The 25,933-nt window shown below is 39.6% G+C and overlaps 1 protein-coding gene across 1 annotated transcript in view; it reads right to left on the minus strand.

Moving 5' to 3' along the window:
- SLC49A4 (solute carrier family 49 member 4) overlaps positions 1-25,933 on the minus strand; it is a 66,752-nt gene that overhangs the window by 15,342 nt on the left and 25,477 nt on the right. Inside the window, exons 3-7 of the mRNA XM_082484448.1 lie at positions 18,325-18,593; positions 11,929-12,058; positions 6,666-6,774; positions 5,979-6,046; positions 839-966 (exon numbers count right to left, since the gene is read on the minus strand). Of these exons, the coding sequence (XP_082340574.1) occupies positions 839-966; positions 5,979-6,046; positions 6,666-6,774; positions 11,929-12,058; positions 18,325-18,593 (704 nt within the window). The remainder of the gene's footprint in view (positions 1-838; positions 967-5,978; positions 6,047-6,665; positions 6,775-11,928; positions 12,059-18,324; positions 18,594-25,933) is intronic.

Raw genomic sequence — 25,933 nt, forward strand, 5'->3', positions numbered from 1 at the left:
CTATAACAAAGACGGCACTTATCTAAAATGGATTTACAGAATTCTTAAAAAATCTCGATGGCTAAGTTTTACTGTAGCTCATTACTTTGTTAAGGTTCTTGGAATCACAGGTGGATCAACCCTTTGGTGCAGACAGTAATGCGAAGGACAGATAAAAAAAAAAAAAAAAACAAAAAAAAACCCAAACCAATGCTAATTTTCAACTAAGGGTACAGCTCGCTGGCAGCTCAAGTAGAGCTCTGAGCTTTTCCCCTAACTCTTGACAACAGCTTTTTTCCCATCTTTTTGAGGCATGGGCAGAGGTAATTTTGCACTGGAAGAGTTCCCTGAACTTGCATGCAGGTGCAAAAAAGAGGACAGCACAGTGCAGGGATAGATTTAGATGGCCCAAAATACTATGGGTCACTTTGGTTTGAACTGTACCATGTGTTTCCAATAATTAACCTAAGTTTCAAAACCCTAAATTCCCAGACATGTCACTGTTTCTTATACACAATGCTACTCCCATTGATCTGATTTTTCTTGGTTTATTTCTCACCTCTGTTATTCCAAAACACTCAAACCAGAAAAACACTCAGTCCCAAAATCAACTTTAAATGTATATTCTGGGTTCTTATTGTTGGGTTTTGTTAGTTTTTAATCTTTTTATGAAGTTATTCAAAGCTGGTAAAGAGATTTCAGATTCAGGAAGTTTTCTAAATCTTTTTGGTTTTGTCTTGGTAAAACTACTGTATTATTAAAGTTACCAAACCAGGTTATAATATAGTTGTTTTAAGAGTGCAAATATTTGCCTGCTATACCAATTATAAATAAGAGGAATTAAAATCATTGTTGATACCTGTGGTTAAAGGCAGATGAGTGACACTGGTTAGACAGGTGAGAGTGAACCAGGTTGATGCTAACGTTGCTCCGGATAAAAGCAGCAGCAGTATAAACTTCAGCATGCCCCTGATAAAATCTGCAAATCTAAAACAAAAGCACAGATCAGAGCAGTGCAAATGCTGATTTTCTTATTATTTAAATGTGATGCTTGACAATTAATTCAGTATATTCTCATTAAACATTTTGGAGGCTACAGAAACAATTTAAAAATCATTCCTCATTTACAGAAATAGAAAAGAAAAAAAAGTTTTTATAGAATGGCGATATTTCTAGCTGTCAAGCTGAAGAGCCGTGGATTTTTCAGCTGTCACAAAATAACAACCAAACTAGAACAATTCTCAAGGCATCAACTGAAAACACTTGGTATACAGAAAGGTTTGGATTTTTTTTCCCTTCTGCATCTGTTGGACACAACATCACACCAGTACTTACATCACTGTTTTGTCAGCGTTTGCCAGTCTCCCTTGGCAGACACACCGCTCAATTAGCATGTGAGGAAGCTGCTGCATTTCATTCAAGACATAGTTAAGTGTCAAGATTCGTTCCTGTGGGAAATGACAAAACTCCAAATACCAGAATCCCTAGATCGAAGATGACATGGAACAGCTTCTGAACCCTCGGATGCGTTGTCGATGAAGCTCTTGGTGGCTTAGGCAAAAGAGGAACTCTTTACACAGGCAGTCACTGCCCATGGCTGTTTTGGGTTGAAATGCTCTAGAAACCAAGAGGTTGGTGCCACTCCTCTCCTACACACATGCCCCACTGACAGTCTGGAGGAGGACAGCCCCACAAGTCCTTGGGCAATCTGACTGTTACACAGAGGGAAACATAATCCTTATACCACCTGATAGTACAATTGCTTTTTTCATATTTTTTTCTTTTTCTTTCAAGGAGACAGAATGCATTTGACCAGCGCTCACATGGCATAATTGTCAGTGCATCTGCTCTTTTCAAAAGGGATTTCAACACAGCTACCAAAAAAGATATATTAGGAAAAAGCGATGTCATTTATCCACTAGTAATTTTCTATAATCTTCTGCTTAGGAGATGGGATTTTGGGCTAGCTGGGTTAGGTATGTATGTCTAAAGAATGTCTTAAGCCATCATAGCTGCCTACCTTGATTAGGCTAACAGCAGCACAATCTACCTAGGTTGGTCCATAATGAAATCTGTCCCGTCTTTCAGCTAACTGCCTCCTCTCCCCTTACAGAGGTCACTTCACAGGCAGATACCATATAGCTTACTTGATAAAACAGATAATGCTACCAACATTTTGAGAACTCAGAAGCCCAGCTTTACATACACCACAAGAGATGTACAGGTAATGCAATCTGAAAAAAAAAAAAACAAACAAAAACCAAACCAAACCACAAAACAGAAAATGCCCCCATTTCTTTCCTCTTATTTTGATTCTCCCTGTGCTTTAATTCCACATTGAATTTAGCAGCGAGTAATTCAATAAGCAGTAGAGGAAGATCAATGCTGCATATAATCTTAAAAGTTTATGACTGTAGTGTTCAAGTGGCTTATGCATTAATCTCTAACAGCCAGAGGTTAGCTGCTAGTGTTGTTTTTTTCTGACAATCCAAATCCAGCAGTCAGGATCACCTCTTCTCAGTGGTTTGCCAGTTTCTTTTAATTATTCTTTGGGATCACTGGGGTCAAAATCAGCAATTTTAAAGGTTTCTCAGAAGCATCTCAACATGCAAACTTTAGATTTCTTCCACAGCAACTCCCCGCTCTGCCTGCTGGCAAACATCACTCTTCCCTCACAAGCAAGAGCAGTTACGTATATCTCATCTAATGAAACACAGCGTGAGAAATACCAGCCTTCAGGGAGGGACATAGACAGACAACAGGCCTGGAAAGGATCTCTAGGGGGTTCCTCCATCTCTATCGTACCACCAGGGATATGTGGGGGTGGGAGGATGATATGCAACTAAACCGTTCAAGATAGTTAAACGGAGCAAATATCTACCTTGACTGAGCAGCGGCAACTTTTTGACACAAAGATCCTGGTTTGGGTATCAGTAGTAGCAGTGTGCTCCAAGGAGCTCTCAGATATCACAGGACTCCAGAAGGGTCAAATACAAACTGAAAGGTTTATGCAGCTACCGAATTCAGCCAGCAACAGAAATAATGGGAAAAAAAAGACATAGCAAACTAGCCTGAACTTGGTAATCAAGGGACTTCTGCTTCTTGTCTGGTTACAGGAGAATAAAGACGACTGTAAATCCAGCCAACTCTTCAGAATACTTGTTTCAATCAAAAAATGAGAGAAATTATTTTTGTCCTCTGACCCCAGTATCTGCTTTCAAAACTCTCTGTTCTGTTTAAACCCTTCTTCTTGATCTAGCACATAAGGGGACGTCTGCAGCTGCTGAAGAAGTAGGCACACCAGGAGTGAAGGTGTATTCTTACTCAGACACAGACCTCTGAGCCTACTGCTGGTAATGGTCTCCTGCAACCCTGCAAATCCAGCCCCAGATCCTACAGTTAAAAATCACAAACCTGCATTGCTGACAACACGGTCTGTTGCTAAGGAAATTATCACCATGTCATAAAGTTTCAACGTTTTGACTACACTGCAAGTTAAAAGAAGGAATTAAAACTGAGCCACGGAAGACAAAACCTCACAAATCTCTACAATCATTAGCAAATGTGGCAAAAAAAAAAAAAAAATCTGAGAAAAGGGAATAGATTTGTGTTTCCATACAATGATATGAATGTTGCTCTTTGACATTGCTTTTCTTCAAACCAGTATCATTTGAAAACTGCCAGCGAAGGGTACAGCACCTGCCAGCTGCCCAAAATAGCCCAGGCTTTTCAATTATAAAAATGCATCATACTAATTAGCTAAACATATCTAAGTTCACAGCTATCGGGACACCAGCGGGTGAAGAGCAGAAGGATTTATGTACTGTGCTGAGGAAACCTTGCACCATTTTGAAAATGAGATAGATAAACAAATTTCCAAACTGGACATTACTTTAAATATAGATGATTTAACACCAGCTGTGATGTGCAGGACCAAATGCTCCATGGCAAGGCTCAGGTTGTTACAGCTCTAAATGGTAGAATCTGCATTGACAAAAATGGAACGAGCAAATTCCTAAACTGCACCAATTTTGCTTTGATAAATCAGCAGGAAAAAAAAAAATTAGAAAAAAAACCCCACACCAAAACCCAACAGCTTCTTGAGAGGTGGTTAAGGGAGAGAGCTGCTTGCTTGGCAAATCACAATTCTGACACTGAAATACATCAACTTGTCAGCCTTGACAAGAATCATTACTTAATTTTCCTAATTACAACTTTCAGCAGATTACAGTCAGACTCATCATTGATTCAACCCTACACAGATAAATGCTGAATGGGCCTAGGAGGGAGACTCATCCATCAGGAGTGACAAATCACCTCTTCCCTCCCTTTCTGTGTGCAAACCCTCCCATTTGAACTGTGTATCGCCCAAGTTAGAAAGACATATTTGGAGGCAGACTGTTGGTATTTTTTTAATTTACTCAAAATCAAAGCTCTGAATGGTACAAAATACTGGTATTCAACAAGGTTTGAAATCAATTTTAAAGCAGTTAAAGAGACTGTCAGCAAGTCCCGAAACTTAACCCAGGCCATATATTAAATAAATTAATCTACCATAAAGATTGAGATTTGCATGTTGGCATTGAGTCAGCAGATTCTCTCCTACCAAAGTGAGCTGCTAAGGGTGCCTCTCTACTGTTGAAACGCTGCAAATATACGAGAGATTAACCCACGATTGAAAGGATTAAACTGGCAATGCTACCTGCTCCAGCACGTAACCTGCTGCGGCATCTGCGTGATTTACAGCAGTTGCTTTAAACATCTACTTCTCTTGGAGACACAACCTCATACCTGAGCTTAGCTAATAAAAAGTAACCCTTTTTAGAGGAAATCAGGGTGTGAACTTTGTTTCAATAGATTAAGTCCTTTGGCCTGCATCTGGAGCAGATGGGAGGGAAGCGCTTATTTCTTCTCTCTAGGTCAGGAGTTTTTCCCTCTCCCTCTGTCACAGTTGCTAGGCAGCCTGCAAAATGTCAGCATGAGAAAACTCGCATGTCTTTATGCATTGTGTACTCTGATGATGCACAGCAAGTGGAAAAAAAAAAAAAAAAAAAAAAGAGTGCTTCAATTTCCATCCGAAAAAGGTGCCTCTCTGGGTCTGCAATCCCACAATGACTGCGATGATGACAGACCCCTGCACTTGTGCTAAGCTCTTTGCAGAACTGAAGTCTAAGGAGTGGACATAAAGAAGCCAGGACAATGCTTATGCTTTGATATCCACCAGATGCAAGGAGAACATGCGATTGGTTTTAATCAGTTTTATAAAACTCACTGCTCGAGTACCTCCTAAAAGACTTTTTCTCTACCTCCCCCGCCTTTTGTTGTTTTTTAATAAAAAGAGAGACTCAATGAAAAAATGCAGCATTTTGGAAGGGCAATCCATTCCTTGCTTTTCCACTCCCCATCTCATCAGCATTCATAATGATCAGAGCACACTGTGTCTGGATATTTAAAAAGTGTAGGTATAAGCATATTACCCATAGCAGCATAGCAAAAAATAGGCCATATAGGAATCCAGCAACCTGGCCAAAACGGGCCCAGATTAATTTCTCTGTCAAGGAATGTAATATTATTGTGGGTAGGCTGCTTGTGCTACATTCCCAATAACCCTTCGGGAATCAATATGCCAAAAAGCGTTGGTGGAAGGAGACAGACGCTAATTTCCTCAATGCTTTCCAAATGTGCTACACTGGGTTCTCCCTCATACCAGGCAGCTGAATTCATTAGAACTGTGTTTTAAAGGAGCATACAGGAAGCACTTGTCAGGAGTAAGAGTATGACTTGCCAAATTGAGGCACACGTATGTGGAGTTCTCAACCCCCAACAACCACTAACATGGAATATCCATATCATCGCTCTACAAGAAATACATCATAACCCCAGAACTACACTTTTTCCATTTCGAGTAGGTAGAAGATGAGAGAAAACATGTTATGTTATTAAGAGGATAAGCTAAATCACAGTTGAAGAAATGGAGAAGGACATGTAATTATTCCTACCTTGCCATTGCTATGCCAACAACACAACCTCCAACTATAGACCAAAAGCCAATCCAGCCTGCATCTACCTGACGGGAAAAAAAAACAAAACAAAACAGAGACACACGTTAAAGCTGAAGATGTTACTTCCAAAACAAATGGTGTGCAGGAGCTGCAAACTTCTAGCAACAGCCCCCGACAACAATCTGAAGTCCAAGACTTTTTCTAGTATATTCAAAAGGAAATAAATTTCACTGAAAGAAAGTATGACTAAGTAGCCTATGCCCTAAATGTGACCTCCCTTTACAGAATCTGAGTAATGTTCTCTGGATTTTTATAATACTCTATCAAAACCTTAGAAATCCTCTTTTCCCCACTTCATCTTTTCCACCTGGTAAACATTATCCTATTTTACTGAAGGTGCAGCTGCCAACGATACTCCTGTTTGTTTATGTACCTCTTCCTTCTTATCAAAAGGTGCGTACGGTTCTGAAACCACCCACCTCTGGTGGAGAGTCAGCAGGGAGAATCGTGACAGTTTGGGATGCCAAAGCTACAGCTTATTTTGTTTAAAATTTCAAGAGAAAAGTGGCCCATATGTACTAATAGAAGCTTAAACATAAAAACCTGATAAAATTGTATGCTAGTGCAAAATAAAAACAAACCACTTACAAAATAGCTGCTGATGATCAGTCAGGAGATACTTACTTGGCTCACGTGAACTGGCGTTAATATCAAATCCAGAACACCAGACCAGCCAGAGAAAACACCCAGTGGTATAGCATAGGCTAAAGCAATCATCAAGAATCGGAAATTGCTGTGAAGACAAAACATATGCAATTAGCTGCAGCTTATATTAGAAACTTCACCAAGATTAGCTGCTAGAGCAAATGACACCCTACAATCTATATTCTGCCCATCAAGAAAAATAGCAGAGGTCTGAAGAAGTAGTGAGCCAGGAAAAACAAGAAAGGTATCCAGCCATGTCACTGAAATTCCAGTGACTGAGATGTTACTGTTTTAGCACTGTGAAAATAAAAAAAAGCCATTCTCTTCACATAGTTCAAAGATTTTTTGTAACATGCCGGGCTCATGTGTTTCTCATTTCCTCAAGCAATTCTTCCATGCATTTGCATGGGCAACCTACTTACCTTAAGTGTATGTTAGGAACAAGAAGCACTAATTTAAATGACAATAAGCATATTTCAAGAATAAAATCAGAGATTCGTACTTTTTGAACTGTACTTTTTTTTTTTTTTTTTTTTTTAACTGTTTTACTTCTCTTTATTTTGGTGAAAGGCGGGGAGAGGTCTGGGAATGAGATGGGTCCAGCTGCAAGACTGGAAAATTTTGACAGTTTGAATTGCCAAAACCCAGAAACAAGTATAATATTCTGCTCTAAATAGTCAACGTGTTTGCTTTTTCCTCCCAATTAAAATTATTCAACCTTTAGTATGCAGTGAAGATGAAGCAGTCAAAGCTGTGTCATCATCTTCATCATACGCAGCTAAACAGGAGTTGGCAGACAAATACCACCACCAGTTTCCCCCACCCACCCACCATGACTGAAAGCAAATGTAAAATCTTTGCTAAGAGATATCCAACTTTTCCTCAAAAATGTTTCAATTTGGGAATAAAAACAGAAAATACACTTTGGACTCTGCAGCAGTGATATTTTGAAGTGAAAAAATTTTACGCTGATTCTAAGGTTATCCCATGGGATATCTGTGTAACCACAAAATGTGGCTCCCCCCATTCCCAAACAATTTACATAAAATTGATCCTGATCAGTACCTTGTTCCTTGGCATGCAGCAGCAATTTGATAGCACACAGTTATGAAAGCCAAGAGAGAGGGGAAAAAGCTTCAAATACTCGCCAAAACATTCAGGAGTTTTGCAGCTTACGTTGCTTTACTCCCCTAGAAGATCCACGCACAGCACACCAGCCAGCGTTTTTTTGCACTGTTCTTTTTCACACATCCTCTTCTTGAATAAGAGATTTCTATCACATGAACATATCCTCCTCTTTCAATATCATTCATGTCAGATTTATTTTTTAATGCAAAGAAAAACAACTCCCAAACTTTCAGTTCTTCCACACACTGCTTCTATTTCTCTGAATGCTAGAGCATTTGCCGTCTTCCCGACAACCTTCTTTTTCTCTTAAGAATGCCAGACTCTTATCCCAGTCTCTATCTCATATCATCTTGGCATCTCTTAGGGCAGGCTTTCTGATGCTATTTAATACTACCCATGTAAAAGTTAATTCAACATCTGTAGAACAAAATAAAAGAAAGTACTCATTTTGCAATGTCGTAGACTGCAAAGAGGGAACAAGTCTCAATGCACTGTTCTGAAATAACACTTGCTCAACATTCAGAATCTTTGGGTATCTGAACCTTGTCTTCATTAAAGAGCTACTTTTGGTGGGGGTGAGTACTTTTTAACTTACTTGACTGAGATCTCCTGTGCCATATTTGTCTTCTGTAACTCAAGCAACAAGACAGACTGTTATAGCTGTTCCGTGCCACATCCAACTCCTCATCCCAATACTAGAGAACCAGCTCTGCATCACGATGTCCTTCAGTAATAGAAGCTCCCACGCTGTCACCCTGCCTAGTCTCCAGACTAAAGGAGGAGACCAGGAGAAAAGGTGCATGGCAGTGACAAAGCGGCATCTATCACCAGATGCCATTGTGTCCCCTTGTCCAGCAATAGCCAGCACTAGCACTAAAGCTATTTGAAACACACATCTGAAGTAGCAGCTCCGCTCACTTGTATTTGTTTTTGCAATTTTGCAATTGCTGCACTGAAAATAGAAAACTGTGCTGTCTGTCACACCATCAGTTGGTGAACCCACACTGTTTTCCATCATATCAGCCCTTATGACAGGATATCAGCATTAGCCTCTCTGTTAAACCATTCTGCTGGAATATGAATTGGCTTTTTCTTCTGGTTTTGTTTTTTTTTTTTTTTTTTTTTCAGAAACCTACTTAATGCCACTAGAATCTGTGAGACAGGCTGGTTCAGAGGGGACCCCCGTCAAAGTCAGTCACCATTTTCAGAATAACTTTGACAGTGCCTATTAACATCAGGCACGCTCTGAGCAGCTTCCATCACTGGATGGTGATGTCATACGAAAGTTTCATTAAAGAAATAATGATGCACAAAAAACCTGTTTTGAAATTTCAAAATTGCTTACATAGTCCCTTGAAAATATAAAGGGCTAAAAGCATCTAATTACTTCAAAGCAAAAATCACAGCATGTTTTCTTAATGCAGATTTTAAGACTTATCAACTATTTACTTGGATTAGATTTTTTTCCATGGAAATTTGTGGCATATTCTGAAATAGGAGGGGAGAAAAACAAGTCATATTTGCTTCACCGAAGAAATTGAGAAAGGGCACGGCACTTTTTCTAATGGAAATTCAAGTTATGCTTGTCACAGTGTGTGATAGACTGTTAAAAGATTTAGGCTTAGCTCCCAAACCATGATTAATCTGTCTTCTCCCACTGCAGGCTGAAAGAGTTGGTATCAGGAGATAACCTGAGATCAGCTAATCGTTATAATCTGTCAGATGCGGGAATCCTCCAAATTGGGAGTAAGAACCAAGTTCCTAAGCAAGTCCCCCAAAAATGGTTTAGAGGGGACGGCAGACCCTAAGAAGATACATACAACTGCAAGAAGCAGCTCATGAAGATGACTGCTCAAGGACCTGAAGGCATGAAGGAGTGTGGGAGTTGCAAGGATGTGATAGATCCCTTTGGTGTCCATGGAAAAAGGTCAATGAATTCAATGGTAAAGTTATGCTGCACAGCTTTATTTTGAAGTAATAAAACTGCAGCCTGGGGGAGAGAAGAGGGAAATGATGAACATCTCAATTCTCATGGGTGTTTTCAGTGCATAGTTGGATCAGCCCACCAGCTGACATACATCCTAAATGCCTTACACAGTACTTATACCAGAGGGTAAGTCTGCAATAAGGGGAAATTGTGATTTCCTGGTACTCATTAGCTGCTTACCTTCACTCTACACCATTAAGTCAAAAGAAGGGCTCTCTGTGCCAAGAATTATGAAGCCTAGATTAGGCAGGCAACAGAGCTTAGAAGCCTAACGAACCAGATGATGGATTTCTCTTGAAGCACAGCAGATACCATTTTCTTTTATAAAACCGCCTTGCTTGATGGATTGTTGCTGAAAGGCTCCCCCAGATAAGTGGGTTTAATGATGAACTGTTGATTGTTTCATGTACAGAGGAATGAAGAAGTGCCTTTGATAAGGGGTAGCATGGAAGAATGCATAAAGACCAGAGGGAAGGGAGATATAATGATCTACCTGACTGCTTTTTAAAAAACCTTTTGGTTCTTGGAGACACTGTAAACTATGCTCATTATTTAAGCGTCCAGTTTGTTTTTCTAAGTATCATTGATCGTTAATAGCAAGCCAACTTTCCTGTTTACCTCCTGACCTTACCAGTATCTCAGGTCCACTGTTTACAACACTTTGAACAAGCAATCTAATAGTTATAAAGCTCCCAAATGGAGTACTGTCAACAAAAATTTTATATTTCACCTGTGGAGTCAGTTGCTGTTTGGATTTCTGTTCAACAGCAACATTTTTACAACACAGCCCTCAGGCAGGGTCTCACTGCACACCAGCTTGGATGAATAACAGCATTATTGTGCGTGTTAAGTGTCCTTATGGGAACTGCTATTTTTTAATATCCTGAGCAGGTCACTTTGCAGACTAACCAGCCAGCTGTACTCACACCTTCTCCCAACTGCCAGCCCGCTCCATGATGAACACAAAGGATTAAGCATCTTGTAAACTATTTACTCCCCCAAACTCAAACAAAAGCCTCCAAAAACAAAAGAAAAAAAAAAAAACGACAACAAGGGCTGAGTTGTTTTTGCTGGCTCTAAATATGCTTTTGCAAAGTACAGCCCGCAATAGGTCTGTAATAACTAAATGCCTAAAGCTGCACAATTATGAAGTTCCAAGCTGCCCTTTGTACGCAGATTCAGCCCCTATCACTACATCACACAAGAGACAATTACAGCAAGAGGCTGAAGTTCCCCAGTGAAGTCAGCCACTCTCCACGCCGCGGGAGCGGTTATTCTTTGCCCTGGGAAGTTCATGTGTGCAGTATCGCGTACAATTATTCAGCATTAATATTACAGCTGCTTTAGCTATTCCTCGGAGAGCAGATTCCCATTACACAAGTCATTGTACAAACACTGGGGGGACAGGACTGTGTCTTAGCAAAAGAGCCCAAGTGGGACAAGTTGCAAAGCTGGAGATGTCAATTTCTTTATAAACCTTTTTTAAAAAAAAACAAAAAACCAAAACAACAAAACAAAACAACAACAAACAAATTTAAAGGAAACTAACTCACCTTTGAACATGTCCAGAAACATATCTGGAGATGCTTCCCCTATTCCCACTTCATATTTTAACACAGAGAGAGATTTAATAGATCAAATAATGGTTTCAGTTCATTCATTCCTGCCACAGCTGAATGAAAACAGCTGAATACTCCTTTGAATGACAAGCAAACCCCAAATTCATTCCAATATAATAAACATGGAAGAAAGCAGCTTATTAGTTAGTTATGCTCAGTGTTGTTAATCGTTATCTCACACCTAGCAGTACGCACACTGTTAACAATCTTGTATAACCTGATGTAACAGAAGCATTGCATAAGAAAAGCCGTGCTAACAGGATGACTAAAGCAGTGTTGGTTCTGAAGGACTTCGGCACGAAGGCTTGAGATATAACCAATGATTTAAAATTTAATGTCTGCTTTTTGGCAGTTAGCATCCTTTTATGTCTCAGCATTAATATTTAATTTATTTTGTTTAAAAGCACTACAATCCAACTTGTTTGCTCAGTGAGAAGATTAAAGCACACTTGTTTTTATTTATTTAGGTGCTGATCTACTTTGAAGTGGAAACCCAATGAGGACCTACCTTAAGAGCCTGCAAAAACTTCTCCTGTAGCTGAGCCGTTGACTCGCCGCAGCCACACTGGGAGGGAATGGAGGACGCGAGGGGAAGTAGGCCAATGCTGCGGAAAATATCAGGGAAACCATTCCAAATTCTAAACAAGAGGGCAAAGAAAAACAAAACCCGAGAACAGATGTTAGCATCAAAAGACTTATTTCAGTACAGCACTGTTATCAGCCAGCCTCTGATATACAAATCCCACCACTAGTGCTTTACTGCTCTCGACAACAGAACTCCATAACTTGAAGGAGAATTTCTTTTCTCCTCCCCAACCAAGATTTCAAATTGAGACGGAGAATCAATGAGATGGAGAAATACCGGCAGTCCATTCCAGCAACAGGAGCTGCAGAGCGCCAGGCTCACACATGGGGAGCTCACTGAAGCAAAGGGAAAGCTTTTGCTTTTTCTCTTTAGAGAGAACCACATTATGAAGATTTGGCCACGTTTCCTTGTGACGGAAGTAACGCAGTGCAGGTAATGGCACGCTACAGACTTTAAACAGATGGGACTGGGGGAGCCCCAGGGCATGGAATAACAATTACTCAGTGCACAGGATGATGAAGGCAAACAAAAGGTCAAACAAGGCAGCATCTCGGACACAAACAGTATTAGATGGCAACAGAATATAAAGAGAAAAGTGCAGGAGCAGCCATGGCTCAGGAATAGAAGGAGCACAGGTAATAGGGAGAAAAATGAAAGAATACAGAGGTTTGCAGATGCTCCTCTTGTTGAGCAGCAGGCATTCTAGATCTTTGAAAAATTTCATCGCAGAAATTTGGACCTGAACTTGCAAAGTGACGAGGACTTCACAGCAAATACGCAGCATGATCAGACATTCTGAAGAAAAACAACGCTATCCACAGTCAGTCTAATTCATTTGTTTTACAGGCCTTTTACAATGTATATCATGTTCTCCACAGTCCTCAATCCCAATATTTCTCCTATCCCCTTTGAAAACAAGATTCTTTGCTGCTGGAGAGAAAAATGTATAGCTGAAATGTGTTATCTTAAAAGAACCTATAATCTTATAACAAAGAAGTGTTCACTGACACCACAAATAAATTCCAGCAGAGCTGGATACTCAATTGCATTCATTTTCTTTTTTCTTCTCTTTTTTAATAAATCAATATGATCATGGCATTTTGCCAGCTCTTCTGCTAAACCAGACGAAAATAAATTCAGGAAACTGAAAAGTAAATAACACTCAAAGTCTAAATGGATCAGCTGGAGATGGGGAAGGGAAATGAATGCTTCTATTCGGTATATGGAAAAAAAGTCTACACTAAATTTCTTTTGAAGGCATACCAGGAATATGACAATGCCATTCTTCACGATCAAATACTGAAGGATTCATTCTGAATTATGTGGTGTCTCTTTCTTCTGCTGTGATCTAATTGCATGTGTCAAGGGTCAAGGGCACTTTAACTAGACCTTCTCACTCTATCTCCTCTCTTCTGCAGAAAACAGATTAATTTTGATCTTCATGTACATTGTTTTTGAGACCATAAGCAGTGAATAAAGAACTGGCCGTTACTTGATCATCCCAGATCTAAGAAAGGGATGAGATGCTCTGTCACTACAGGATGATACTAGACAGGGAAGCAAGGCTTGCCAAAAGCTGCTTATCTCCTTCTCCTGCATCTAGGTCTACATATGTATATGCACACTTTAATCACATATTAAAGGAAGATTTCAGATTGCAGTCAGTTATAGCCAACAAGAATGTGACCACACAAACCCATAAACTTCATCCAAGGTGCTTATTATTTAACTTCATTATTTTGCAGTGCCGTAAGGGGAAAGGCTAGTTTTTTCCTAAAGAATGTAAAACAAGCTGATAATTTTTTTAAGTTACAGTAATATTTTATAATGGGTGCCCACCTGGGGCCTCTTCTATGGGTTGCCTCAAGATTCCTGCCAGTCAAATTGCTGCAGTAGGAGCAGTACAGTAACACTACTTTTTTTTTTTTTTTTTTTTTAATTATTAAATTCAGCATGCAGTCCTTGTAGTACCTTCTTGCAACTCGCTAATGTCTCCCAGTGTTATACTTACCAGGCTAACAAATTTGTCTCGCAAGCACTGCCCTCATGCAAACAAGAAAAGAGCAGAATTCACTTTGGAAACTAAAGCAGCTCCCTCTATTGAAGAATAAAAGTCTTTAGTACCATCTTAGCTTTGTGTATCACACTTGCATCTCTATCAAAAGTCTAGGTCCTGCCAAACACATCTGATTTCTTACATGTTGCATTGCTTCCTCATTAGGAAACCCACACCTTTATCTCCACCATTACAGAATCACACAGAATCACAGAATCATCAGAGTTGGAAGGGACCTCTAGAGATCATCTAGTCCAACTCCCCTGCTAAAGCAGGATTGCCCAGAGCACATTACTCAGGACTGCATCCAGGCGGGTCTTGAAAATCTCCAGAGAAGGGGACTCCACAACCTCCCTGGGCAGCCTGTGCCAGTGCTCTGTCACCCTCACCGTAAAGAACTGTTTCCGTGTATTTGAACGGAACTTCCTGTGTTTTAACTTGTGCCCATTACCCCTCGTCCTGGTACTTGGAACCATTGAAAAGAGCCTGGCTCCATCCTCCTTCAGCCCACCCTTTAGATACTTGTACGCCATAATAAGGTCTCCCCTCAGCCTTCTCTTCTCCAGGCTAAAGAGTCCCAGCTCTCTCAGCCTTTCCTCATAAGGCAGATGCTCCAAGCCCTTAATCATCTTAGTTGCCCTTCGCTGGACTCGCTCCAGCAGTTCCCTGTCCCTCTTGAACTGGGGAGCCCAAAACTGGACACAGTATTCCAGTTGTGGCCTCACCAGTGCAGAGTAGAGGGGGAGAATGACCTCCCTCGACCTACTGGCCACACTCTTCCCTATGCAGCCCAGGATTCCATTGGCCTTTTTGGCAACAAGGGCACATTGCTGGCTCATGGATAATTTACTGTCTACTGTCTATTTACTCTATCAGACTAGATAAAGAAAAATACATTCCCAGGACAAGTTTTAGATTGTAAATAGGGAATAAAAGTAAGCAAAAGATAAAAGGTAAGAAATAGGTCAATAATGAGACCAAGGGAGCTGTAGTCACAAAAGAGGAACTCTTCCACAGGAGCCAACTATTGGCTTCCCAACAGTGCAATGGATGCAGCAAAGCACTCAGAATTGGGCAAGTCAGCATAAATTAGTGTGCACAAATACAGCTGTGTATATCTCTTGCTGCGGAGTGAATCTGGAATGCCTATCTAAAGCTGGGTACTATGTCACAGCGACCTGTGACTGTCACAGTGGAGAAATGTCTGCGTCAGCCTAGGAAGTAGGCACCCTGCTGCCTGTTTAAGCCCCAAACAGAAAAAAAGAGGTTTACAGAGACACAAGCCTCCTTGGTACAAGTTCTTTTTCCCTCTGATAGGCTACTTATAGCACAAAAACCTACCCCAAACCAGAGACTCTCTTCCCCATCTGGTCCTGAAATGTACAGGGAGAATGAGAACTGCCTTTTTTTTTTTTTTTTTTTTTTTTTTTTTAAATAATGATTTTACACTGATATTTAGGAAAGCACATGGCTAAAAGCTCTGGCTGCTGACCAGAATAATTCCAGCTTCCTTATGCAGTTCAGGTAATACAATTCAATCCTGATTTGCTACATCTGTACTATTTCAGCTATGAACCAGAATGCGCAGAGACACAGATGACACAGAAAGAGGCTGTGGTAATTCACTTGAGCTCTTAGTCTGTGTTTGAGATAAAGGAACAGCAATTTATTAAAACATAGAAGAGACTGGAGTTAACTGAGCAATTTCAGAATGGGTTTATAAGCAATTGCTTTGTAATCATGTTTGTGGTTAAGTCTCTGGAAAGTTAGCACACTCTGGCACGCTACTGATCCCAAGTTAATAATTCACATCATTACCGTCTTTTTAAAAGTCACCACCTAACTTTTAGAGGCTGCTTATGTAACGCTGCCTCACACAACAGCAACAAGCTCCATCACAAACATAACTCCATTAGGAACGCTCAGTGCTTTTCCTATGAAACTTACTTTCCCACAGTACCTGAAAGGAGAAGTCATACCAAGCCTGACCACCCTTGCTAAAGAAGTGGGGAAGTGGGACGCTTGGGTCCAGCTCCTTGTTCTGCTACATTCTGTAACACCTCACACCTAGTTATCTGTGAAGTCAATTTGAGCTTCATTCTCTGCTCAAGGGGAGAAATAATACCCTACTACAGCTATCAGGTACTTTTTGGTCCACAGGTGAAGAGAGCTGTACAACTGCCCCGAGGTAGTCACCCACCATGAGGCAGTCTTCCTTCCACCTCTGGAGCCTACCTGGCATAAGAGAGCACAGGGAGGCAAGACAGTGGGGACCTCGGTCCTTCGGCTCTCCAGGGAAACAGGGCTGAAGTGAAACGGGACAAATCTCACGAGGGATTCAAAGCAAACTCCTCTTTGACAGTTCCTATTTTAAACCAGTTGGATGTTTTTGCCACCATCACTGCAATTCAACATAGGCCAGTAACATTCAGGAATGAGCTCCTTCTCCTTGCCTCAACAGCAAAAGGGGTTGTAGCTCCTGAAAAGACACACTCCATACAACACAACTACAACCACAGCTGCACAAAGAAACCCACCTCTGTTCAAAGCACTTTCATATACTAAGTAAGAACTACAGATAGCCCACAGAACACTTTTCCTAGGAAGCTAAGGAGCTGCTGTAGGATCATCTTATGCTGGGACCGATGAACCCAAACAGGTCTACGGGAATGTTCCCAAACCCTTGCCGGTTCAGAAAGGTAGAAAGAGCCATGCTGAGACACGGGGCAGGCTAGACACACCTCTGAACCTCGGTGGCAAGCAAGATCCATCACAGTTTCTGAAGAAAATGCTTAGGAAAGCCTCCCAGAAGAGAACAGAAGAGAAAGTGAATCTAATGGGCTGCTGAAAGCAACATCTTTAGTGCTACCAGACTCAAAACAGTGGGTTTAGGCACAAAAGTGTACTTCCTTTATGCGGATGAATTCTCCTCTCTCCATGGAAGATCTGGAGAGGGAGAGCTAAAGCACTTCTCTAATTGCTAGATTTTTCCTCCCCTTATCTACTGCTGCTCAAGACAAAAGCTGACTTGCCTTCATTTTTCCTTCTGTCACACTGGCCATTTTCATGTGTCACGAGATTTTTCAGAGTCTAACATCGTCTTTACCTCTGAAAAAAAAAGCCTAACCAAACCCAAATTTCCTTGTTCTTCCAAGGTTTTGTTTACTCAAAAAATACTTGTTAAAATAGTGATCCAAATTGTACTACGCTTTCTTTAAAATGAACAGTAAAGTGGCCCTCACCCAACAGGAGTACTAATTCGACAAAATTTCCAAAGGAATAACGTACAGGAACAAATCATCACAAACAGCTAAGTCAATCCCATAAACCTGTATATAAACTACACTCTATATATACTTTAAGACTTCTGGAACACTTAGTGCTAACTCCAGGCTGAATTTCAGAGGCTGCAATTATAAGGGGGGAAAACCCAACCAAATGTGCAACTGCCATGACATGGTAAAGTTCAGCTGCTCTTAATGCCATACCAGTTTATAATCACCAAGAATAAGATCGTAGACTCTTAAGCCACTTAGGCAACTCTTCTTCCTTAAAGTTTGCTGCTAATTTTTGCAAGTGACACAAAGAGCCGTAGAAGCCTTTGCATGAAAAAGAGCAAGGACATAAAATCTAAGTTATTTCAGGTGATTTTTATATCAGTGTTTTTTACCACTAAACTGTTGTCACGTCATTGAAACTGCTCGCCATGTAAGAATTATGTGGTTTTAGTTAAAACCAAAATCTATTGAGTTTTAATTTCAATGTTAGATTCTTAAATACTAATAATCTAATCACACTTGAAAGCCATATGCAAGTCATAAATTAAGGCCAATTTAATGCAGGGAAGAATTTCATGCTGAAAGACTATTGGATTTCCATCCTTACAGAAACAAAAGAAAAAAACTCAACCTGTAACGTACACATATTTTAATGCAAATTCAAGAAGCAAAAACCAGTTTGGAAGTTCTCCTAAAAGACATTTCTCCTAAGATCAGCCGATAAAAGCAACTGAAATACTTCATTTGGAATCAGTCAGTACAAAAGGCTACTTTTAAATCTTTCCTACACAAAAGGAAAAAAAAAATTAACCCTTCTGATGGTATAATATTTTACCGCCTTTTCCCATCAGTCAGTAACCGTTTCCTGTGCAGACCAGCCACTAGAGGGTAGTGGTTCACAAGTACCAAACACACACATCAAAGTATGTAGATTTTTTTATAATTTTTTCTTTTTTTTTTTTCATTTTTATTTTTAAACCACACCTGCATATAGCACAGCCTCAATGCGGTCCTTGATGTGCTCAGCGTTGTTCTGCGACAGCAGTGGGAGGTGAGATGATCCATTAGGAGATGGCACTACAAGAGGTCCCACTAGAAATGCGCCAGCAGCGCCCAGGTAATTGAGCAGAGATGCGATGGCCGTTGCTGTGGCACGTTCATCCGGAGAAAACCACGTCGTGGAAAGAAATGGTGCCGCGTTCATCACAGTTGGCCCCGCCAAGCCATTTAACAGCTGCCCTCCGTGAATCAGCCTGGAATAGAGAACAGAGACCACAGCCATTTGGATGACAATTGCCTTTTTTTTTTTTTTTTTTTTTTAAATTAAAAAAGCATGCAAGATACTGAGTGCTGGAGATAGAGAGACTGCACAAAGAAATGAAAGTGCTGTGCAAAAAAGGGTATTCTATACACTCAAAGAAGCCCAATTAGACTGATTTAAAGAATGCAGAGCTACTCTGTTCTCATTACCTCAGATAAATGGAGAAGCAAATGTTCTCTTCAAAGCAGGAAAAGAAGAGGGAATAAAAGGGACTTTCTTTGCAGAAAAAAAGATATGATAGGATATAAAAGTAGAAAAGGTGTAGTAGCCAGAAACCTTTAAATTACAAACATCTTAAACCTGACCCCTTGCCTGCAGAAATCCCAACAGAAGATTTAAATTAGTTATGGCAGATCAAAAATTGAAACACTTCAGTAAAATACTCTGCATATTTTTACACTGCATTATTTATTTTTATTTACACACTCAGATGAGCTTCATGTGCCTACAGCTGAGGAGGCAGGGCTGTTGAGGTTTCCAAGAGAATCATCTTCTCCAGCAATCTGGCCATTCTCAACACATTGTTGAAACAGCCAAGCAAACCCAGATTTTTCTCGTTTTTCACACTCATTGGGATTTAACAGATAAGACTGGTGACAGAACAGAGATAGTACTTCCAAGCAGTGAAGTCTCTACAAACTTTGGCTTCATATTAGTACAATGATCACATACAGAAAGGACTTTCTGAAGACTCTTCTACACGTGGAAGTCAGCCAGAAACCTTCCACTTTGACTTTTCCAAAAAGTGATCAGCCATGAAAGGCAAAAGCATTTTGGAATTTATATAAAAACCTCATGTCTAAAAAACAGCGAGTCAAACAAAACATTGCAACCCTCCAAAGTAGATCTATCCCTTGCACAATAAAAGGGTGGCAGATGATATTTTTAAATGGGTGGTGTTTTTCTAAGCATAGCAGGAACTCGATGTTATTGCTGCAAGACTTGAGTTGTCAGACATAAAAAGCTACAGGCTGAAAATGGGGAAACATAAGCTAGCATTTAGGCAATGTTTCAAGCCACAAATGGTGGAATAATATACAGTGTAGCAGGAGTTTTTTAAAGCCCACAAAGGAACGAAATATGCAAAAGAAATGCTGACAGACTCTTTATCAAATTAACAAGCTAGCTTGCAATAAAAAGGAATAGATGCTACTGATTCCCAGTGGATTAGAAATTAAAATGTTTAACAAAACTTGTAAATGTACACAGGAAAAAAAGAAAAAGCTATTACGTATCATCTGAAGGAAACATTTTCTGAGCTGGGACAGAAGTAATATCCACTATTAAATATACGTAATTATTCCCTTTTTTTTTTTTTTTTAAGTTCACATAGCAAGGATAGAGTTCATTACTATTTGTTCATGATGCGCTTCAGATGGACATCACCAAGGCATGGTCAGGCCTTTTAACGTTTGTTGAACTGGGGCCCCCCAATAAAATGAAACGAAATAGTTTTACATAAATAAAAAGCACTATCTAAATAATGCTCTGGTATAGTTTTCTGGAGAAGACATTACATGAATCCCTTATAGTTACTCTCCAACCCAGCGTACTTTGGACAAACCAAGGCATCCTTGTGCACTTTGGTATTTTCATTCTACTTCTCTCACTACAGTAAGTTATTCTTGAACTCACCCTAAACTGTTTCAGGGTATTTGCAGAGTTATGCTACAACCCCAGGAACAGCTGCATTTCACTAGCAAGTAAGGTAACTACCACAACATATAAAGATTTTAGTTCAGTATTTCCTCTCACTCCAAAGTGAATTTAATGCTTAAATTGTGGTTTTGTTATTGTATGCTAGGAAAACTGTGTCACCACAAAATAACCTTTAAAGCAATAGGTGCCAGACTAACACTTCTGTTCAGTTAAACCACTATGATAATATTGTTTTAATTCAAATATGTCTATTCTATAGAAATCCTAAGGGCAAATAAAACTCACTGACATCGGAAAAAAGTACAACAGTTTTTCTGCAGCGCCTACGGGTATGTAGGCACCTCATCTGGTAGAAGAAAAGTTTCATAAGAAAATCCAAACAAACCACCAAACAAAACCCCCAATTCGTATATCATGAGAATTATACATATTCTTTTCATGTACTTATACTTCAGATTTAGATTATGTCTTTTGAACTCCGCTATAACTGACCTCTATACTAGAGGGAGACACAGACGTCAATTTTACTTTGCAGATCCAAAGGTAGAAAGTAGTATCTTAATCCAGAACTTTAATTCTGCATTACTTTTCTGTCTTAGTTGTTTGGTTTGTTTTTCAAAGAGCGAGCCAATTTTTGTCTCTCTGTAGGTGTCTTCTGTTGGTGTTCTCCTGCCTGTTCTCTCTCCTGCCTTGCCCTTCCTGGTGTGCTCTCTGTTCCCATGGATTTGCCCTTCCATCTGCATTTTTGCCATTTACCAAGCTTGACATTATCATCCAGGGTAGAGCACCTCGTATCTTCGTATTGCTTAATTTTTCAAGTCTAACACGTTTGGGTTAATAAACACTATTTTCAGACTAAATTACCACTGATACAGACTACTTCCTCAAATATCTCTGCTTGCATCAGCCTAAACCTTCTTTTATTTGTTTTTCAATACTAGCTTGAATTAAACTACGTTTTTCCCCGAGAAAAAGATTATTTGCATTGTTCCTCCACACATCCTTAACTCATTTCCCTCGTGAGGCAGGGACAAGAGATTCAAAATGCGATTCAGTGCGTTTACTAAGCTGCTACTCCGGGAGACATATGTAGCAGCCGCTCCATCTGACAGAGAAATATGAACACAACAGTATTGGTGGCTTTTTGCTGTTTGTTACAACGTCTTATCGTCACCGCGCTAGATCTCGGTCTCACAGCCTGTAGGAGCCTCCTCTTGTACACCATCAGTGCTAAGAATTGCTCCAACACCAAGACACACTTGTTTCTGTTACTCCCTGATTTTCTTCTTGTTTCCGTTACCAAAAAGGTGCAAAGAGCAACAGCATTTTTCCCTACCACTATTTCAAATTCATTCTGCACAACAAGATTTCTCTTCCCCGAAAAAGGGCTAACAAGATAACTTTAGCTCAGCACCCTACCCAGATGGAAAAATATTTTTCAGACTTATGACACTAACAGGGTAATTTTCATCCGTTATTTATCCAGCTCTGTTCTGTTTTCAGATGCATTATTTATCCAACCATCATCTAATTATTTTCATGTATCAAAAAGCAGAAAGTTATTGACTTCAAATAATAGAAAATAACACAAGAGTGGAAGGCTTTTTAATCACAATCATGAAAGAGAAAATTGGAAAAAATGACACCAGAAATTCATCCCTGACTTACAAAATAATTGATGACTGTCTATGACTGTCTAGCTTAGAGCGTAAGTGGGGAAGTAAACATCTACCCAAAATATCTTATTTCTAACCATTTCAAAAGCCAGGTCAGGGACTCATTTCAAGGTTTTTGCATACCTGACCTCTGCGCTAATGAATTTGTGTGCTCTGCCAAACTTGTAACTTGCAGTTGAATACATGAGCCCTTTACAAAAAAAAATAGATTATTTGAGAACTGGTGGTAAGTGCTAGTGCTAAATATAACGTGCCACAGCATCACAGTAATGGATAACTTATACATTTACATTATGTATATACAAAAAAATTAATATAGATGTATATATACACACAGCCCCCCCTTTGCAAAAACAAAGATCACATTTTTTCCTAAACTGGCCTCTAAATTGCAAAAAGATAGAACAAGGGAGAGTTGAAATCTAACAATAGAAATGAAAGAAGAAAAACTCTTTTTGTACTACACTGTCATCTCTCTTCCAAATTTGTCTCAAGTCACATTATAAATAACTTATATGGTTTTCAGCATTTCTCTGAGAGAAGACTTAATGTGAGTATTAAGAAGTAACCTGGTTATACCTGCTTCATTCACTCCCTGCTGTCCTTGTTGCGATATCCTAACAGGCAACAACAACAAAAAAAAATCCATGTAAGTCTATAAATGCTGAAATTACAATATCACTGAGCAACTGGGTATGAAAAAAATGTGAGATTATACAGGAAAAAGGTTTTACCGATTCATGGTAATACCGTATAGTTAAGATGGGAAAGAGCTTCCATTTACAGTTGGGTTTATTTATCTTTTTCTCCCTGTGCAGGTTGAAAATTTTCATGCGTGGTCATAGTCCTATCAGCTTAAAAAGCTGTGTGTTACATAAATACTTCATGTAAAAAACCGAGATATTTAATGTTTCTACCACAGTATGTCTCACAACTAGACTTAAGAGCACTTTAAATGAAAGAAAATCTCATTAGTTTCCATACTCAAATGGGTAAACAAAGGCAATGGTGGAGGGTAAACAACTTACCCAAAAAATTACTGTTAATACAACAGATTTAAACAGTAACATTAAAATAAGCCTCCAAAGCTCAGCTCTAGGATGTGTTAACTGAAGTTGTTTTGGGACGGCTAGGACTGGAGAAGTCGTATCAGTATTTTAACACTGATTAACAGAGTGGCAAAGGCATTTTCATCTTTTCTTTGGCAGGCAACGCAGGGGAAGAGCGAGGCCATCAGCCCCAGTGTATTGCTCTGACTCTCTAAATGGGGATTTTCTCCACCAGCCTCCGATGACCCCCCGGTCAACTGGGAAATTAGTTTCCTCTGGGTCCTAGGAGGGAGAACAGCTCATCTGAAGAGCCTTGTGATGATGAGAATTTGGTGCAATTTTTTTTCCTGAAACTTTTACCATACTTTTCCTATTAGCTGCCATGAGAATTGACCGCTTAGTCACTATTCCAACTTCTATACAAACGCAATGAAAAAAAAATTGGTAATTCAGTTTTGCTACTGTTTGGCAAAGTGTGAGGAGCGATGAAGTCACTTAGAGCACTAGCCTGCTGCTGCACAGAGACAGAGCTGTAGCGTGCCTCTTAGTCTGTTAGAAGTTTAGTAAATTAATTGATGATCCCAACAATTAACACAAAAAGGGATTCTAGCTAAAGAAGTTAATGTTTTACAGAAATGGATGGCTGATTTTTCTTTCACAGGCCTGATGTTTTCACGCACTGAAAGAAGTAGATTGTTCAACTCCTGCTAATTTGGAAGACAAATAAGTTTATATAGCGATTAGCTCATTGTGGGAACTACTGGAAGCAAATGAAAGAAACCCTTCCACTGCAGAACTTCAGAGCACTTTTCAAGTGCTATTGAATTTAGCCTCACTACATGGCAACAAAGTAAGTACCTCCTATTCTAGAGCATCTACATTGATGTATGATGCAAGCTGCTTGCCCAGGAAAAGGAATATGAAAAGACATGGACTTATCTGCATTAGGAAATTTATTATACCTTGGAGGGAACTGATACCAATTTTGTAAAGAACCACCTCTGATTTTTCACAATCAAGTTACTAGAAAAAGATACAGCTTTTCTTTTAGACTCACAAAAATAAATACAACAAAACAACCTTCTATCAAGCGGAACCTTTTCAGGTACTTTGCCTTAAAAAGATAGAGATAGGGAGGTCAAATTCATGTTTTACAGCAACTCACTGCTATGGAATACGGGCATAACCCAATGCAAATGCTGTTCTGTTCATAACCCAAAGAGAGAGCAGTAAGGCTCTACGTCTGGAAAAGGACTGGAAAGAAAAATACCTCTGGGTAAAGCAATGAATTCATCTATTAAAAATAACATTCTGAAAGATGAATTTCATGGAAATGCACTTCTTTTCAATATTTTCATTAAATGATATATTTATACTACAAAAGCTTTATGCCTTCTGGATATTCATGGATCGAGGCCATTAGCATTTTTTAGCTTGTTTTTGATGCATGTGACCATTGATATGTGGAATAATTTAGAACTGTTTTTCCCCATCAGTAAGAAAAATTATTACAAGCAGAAAGCCTGAGTCACTATGTGGTACATTATCACCAGCAATACAGCAAAAAAGAAAAGAAAAACTTAAAAATGTACTTTCGACCATTTTTATCAGGAACTGGGCTCACGTATCATGGCCTCAGCACAGTCGGTCACATCATTACAGGAGCGGACTTGGAAAGGAGGATAGCATCTCCCAGGCATCCCAGCCTCATGCCTCTTCTCCTACTCTTAAAGAAAACAGCAAACGGATTTGCAATGGTCTAAAAAACAGTGAGTTTTGGTTTTATATTTAAAAGGATTGGAAAAACAGAGTTACCCCAAAACTATCATTACTGAGAGCCTGCCAAGAGAGAGGCAAGGATTTGCAAAGAGAGGAAGCAGCAATCTCAGGCCAAGACCATGACATCTGCGTCAGACGTCCTGACAGAGGAAAGGGACAAGGTGGGTGTACAAGTGAGACCCCTGGCAGTACAGTGACAAATTCACTCACATCCTCACATCATCATGCCATGTTATTGCGCCACCATCAGAGCTGTCACACAGCTGAGAAGAGGGTTTCTTGACTGAAAGCTTTATCCAAGTTTGAAGGATGAGGGCACATGAAATCAAAGCTTCTTTTTGGCACTGTTTTTTATTAAAAGGGGTTTTTTTGGTTTTTCTTTTAAAGCTTAACCCACTCCACAAACCCATTTTTAAAAGAAGACATCGTTAGAGCAACACTAAGGGAAGACATGCTGATCAAATATGAACAGACCCAAAATAAACAGTATTGCTGTAAACACAAAGTAGGCAATTACATTATGTGCTAATGAGGCAAAACGTACTGAAACAAGTTATGAGGGAAGGGCACCAGGACTGGCTGCTATCAGGGCTGTCATGGGAAAAAGCTGATGGAGATTACTTAGCACAAGATAGGTCTTAAGTGGCATTTTTTCAGTAAAAGAGTGGGAACATACAGGAGATGCGGCAAATTAGGGAACGAGATAAACAAGACCTATTTAAATGCTCCTGCACAATTTTTCAGTGAAAGAGCAAGAGGACGTTTTGATTATAATGCAGTAACTTTGACTGAAATTCAATTAATATGAATTCTTCTTTAAGGACAGAAATTAGCTAACACAATACGAGTCACAAGACGAAGGCAAAGAGCTCAATATGATTAAAAAAATTAAAAGCTTACTACAGTTGAGGATAACACCTGCCATTATATGAGATGGAGCTAAATATCCCACAAAGAATATAAATTCTCTTCCCTTCCAGCGTAGGCTTATATTAGCTGAGGCCTTGTAGAAATGCTGCCCATTAAGTATTGCTGCAATACTAAGCCCCTTCTGAGATTTCAGTTTCCTTTAATATATCTACTGGGTTTACCACTCCAAGAACTTACAC

Source organism: Vanellus vanellus (assembly GCF_965231255.1).
Source record: "Vanellus vanellus genome assembly, chromosome: 5".
NCBI classification, from domain to species: Eukaryota; Metazoa; Chordata; class Aves; order Charadriiformes; family Charadriidae; genus Vanellus; species Vanellus vanellus.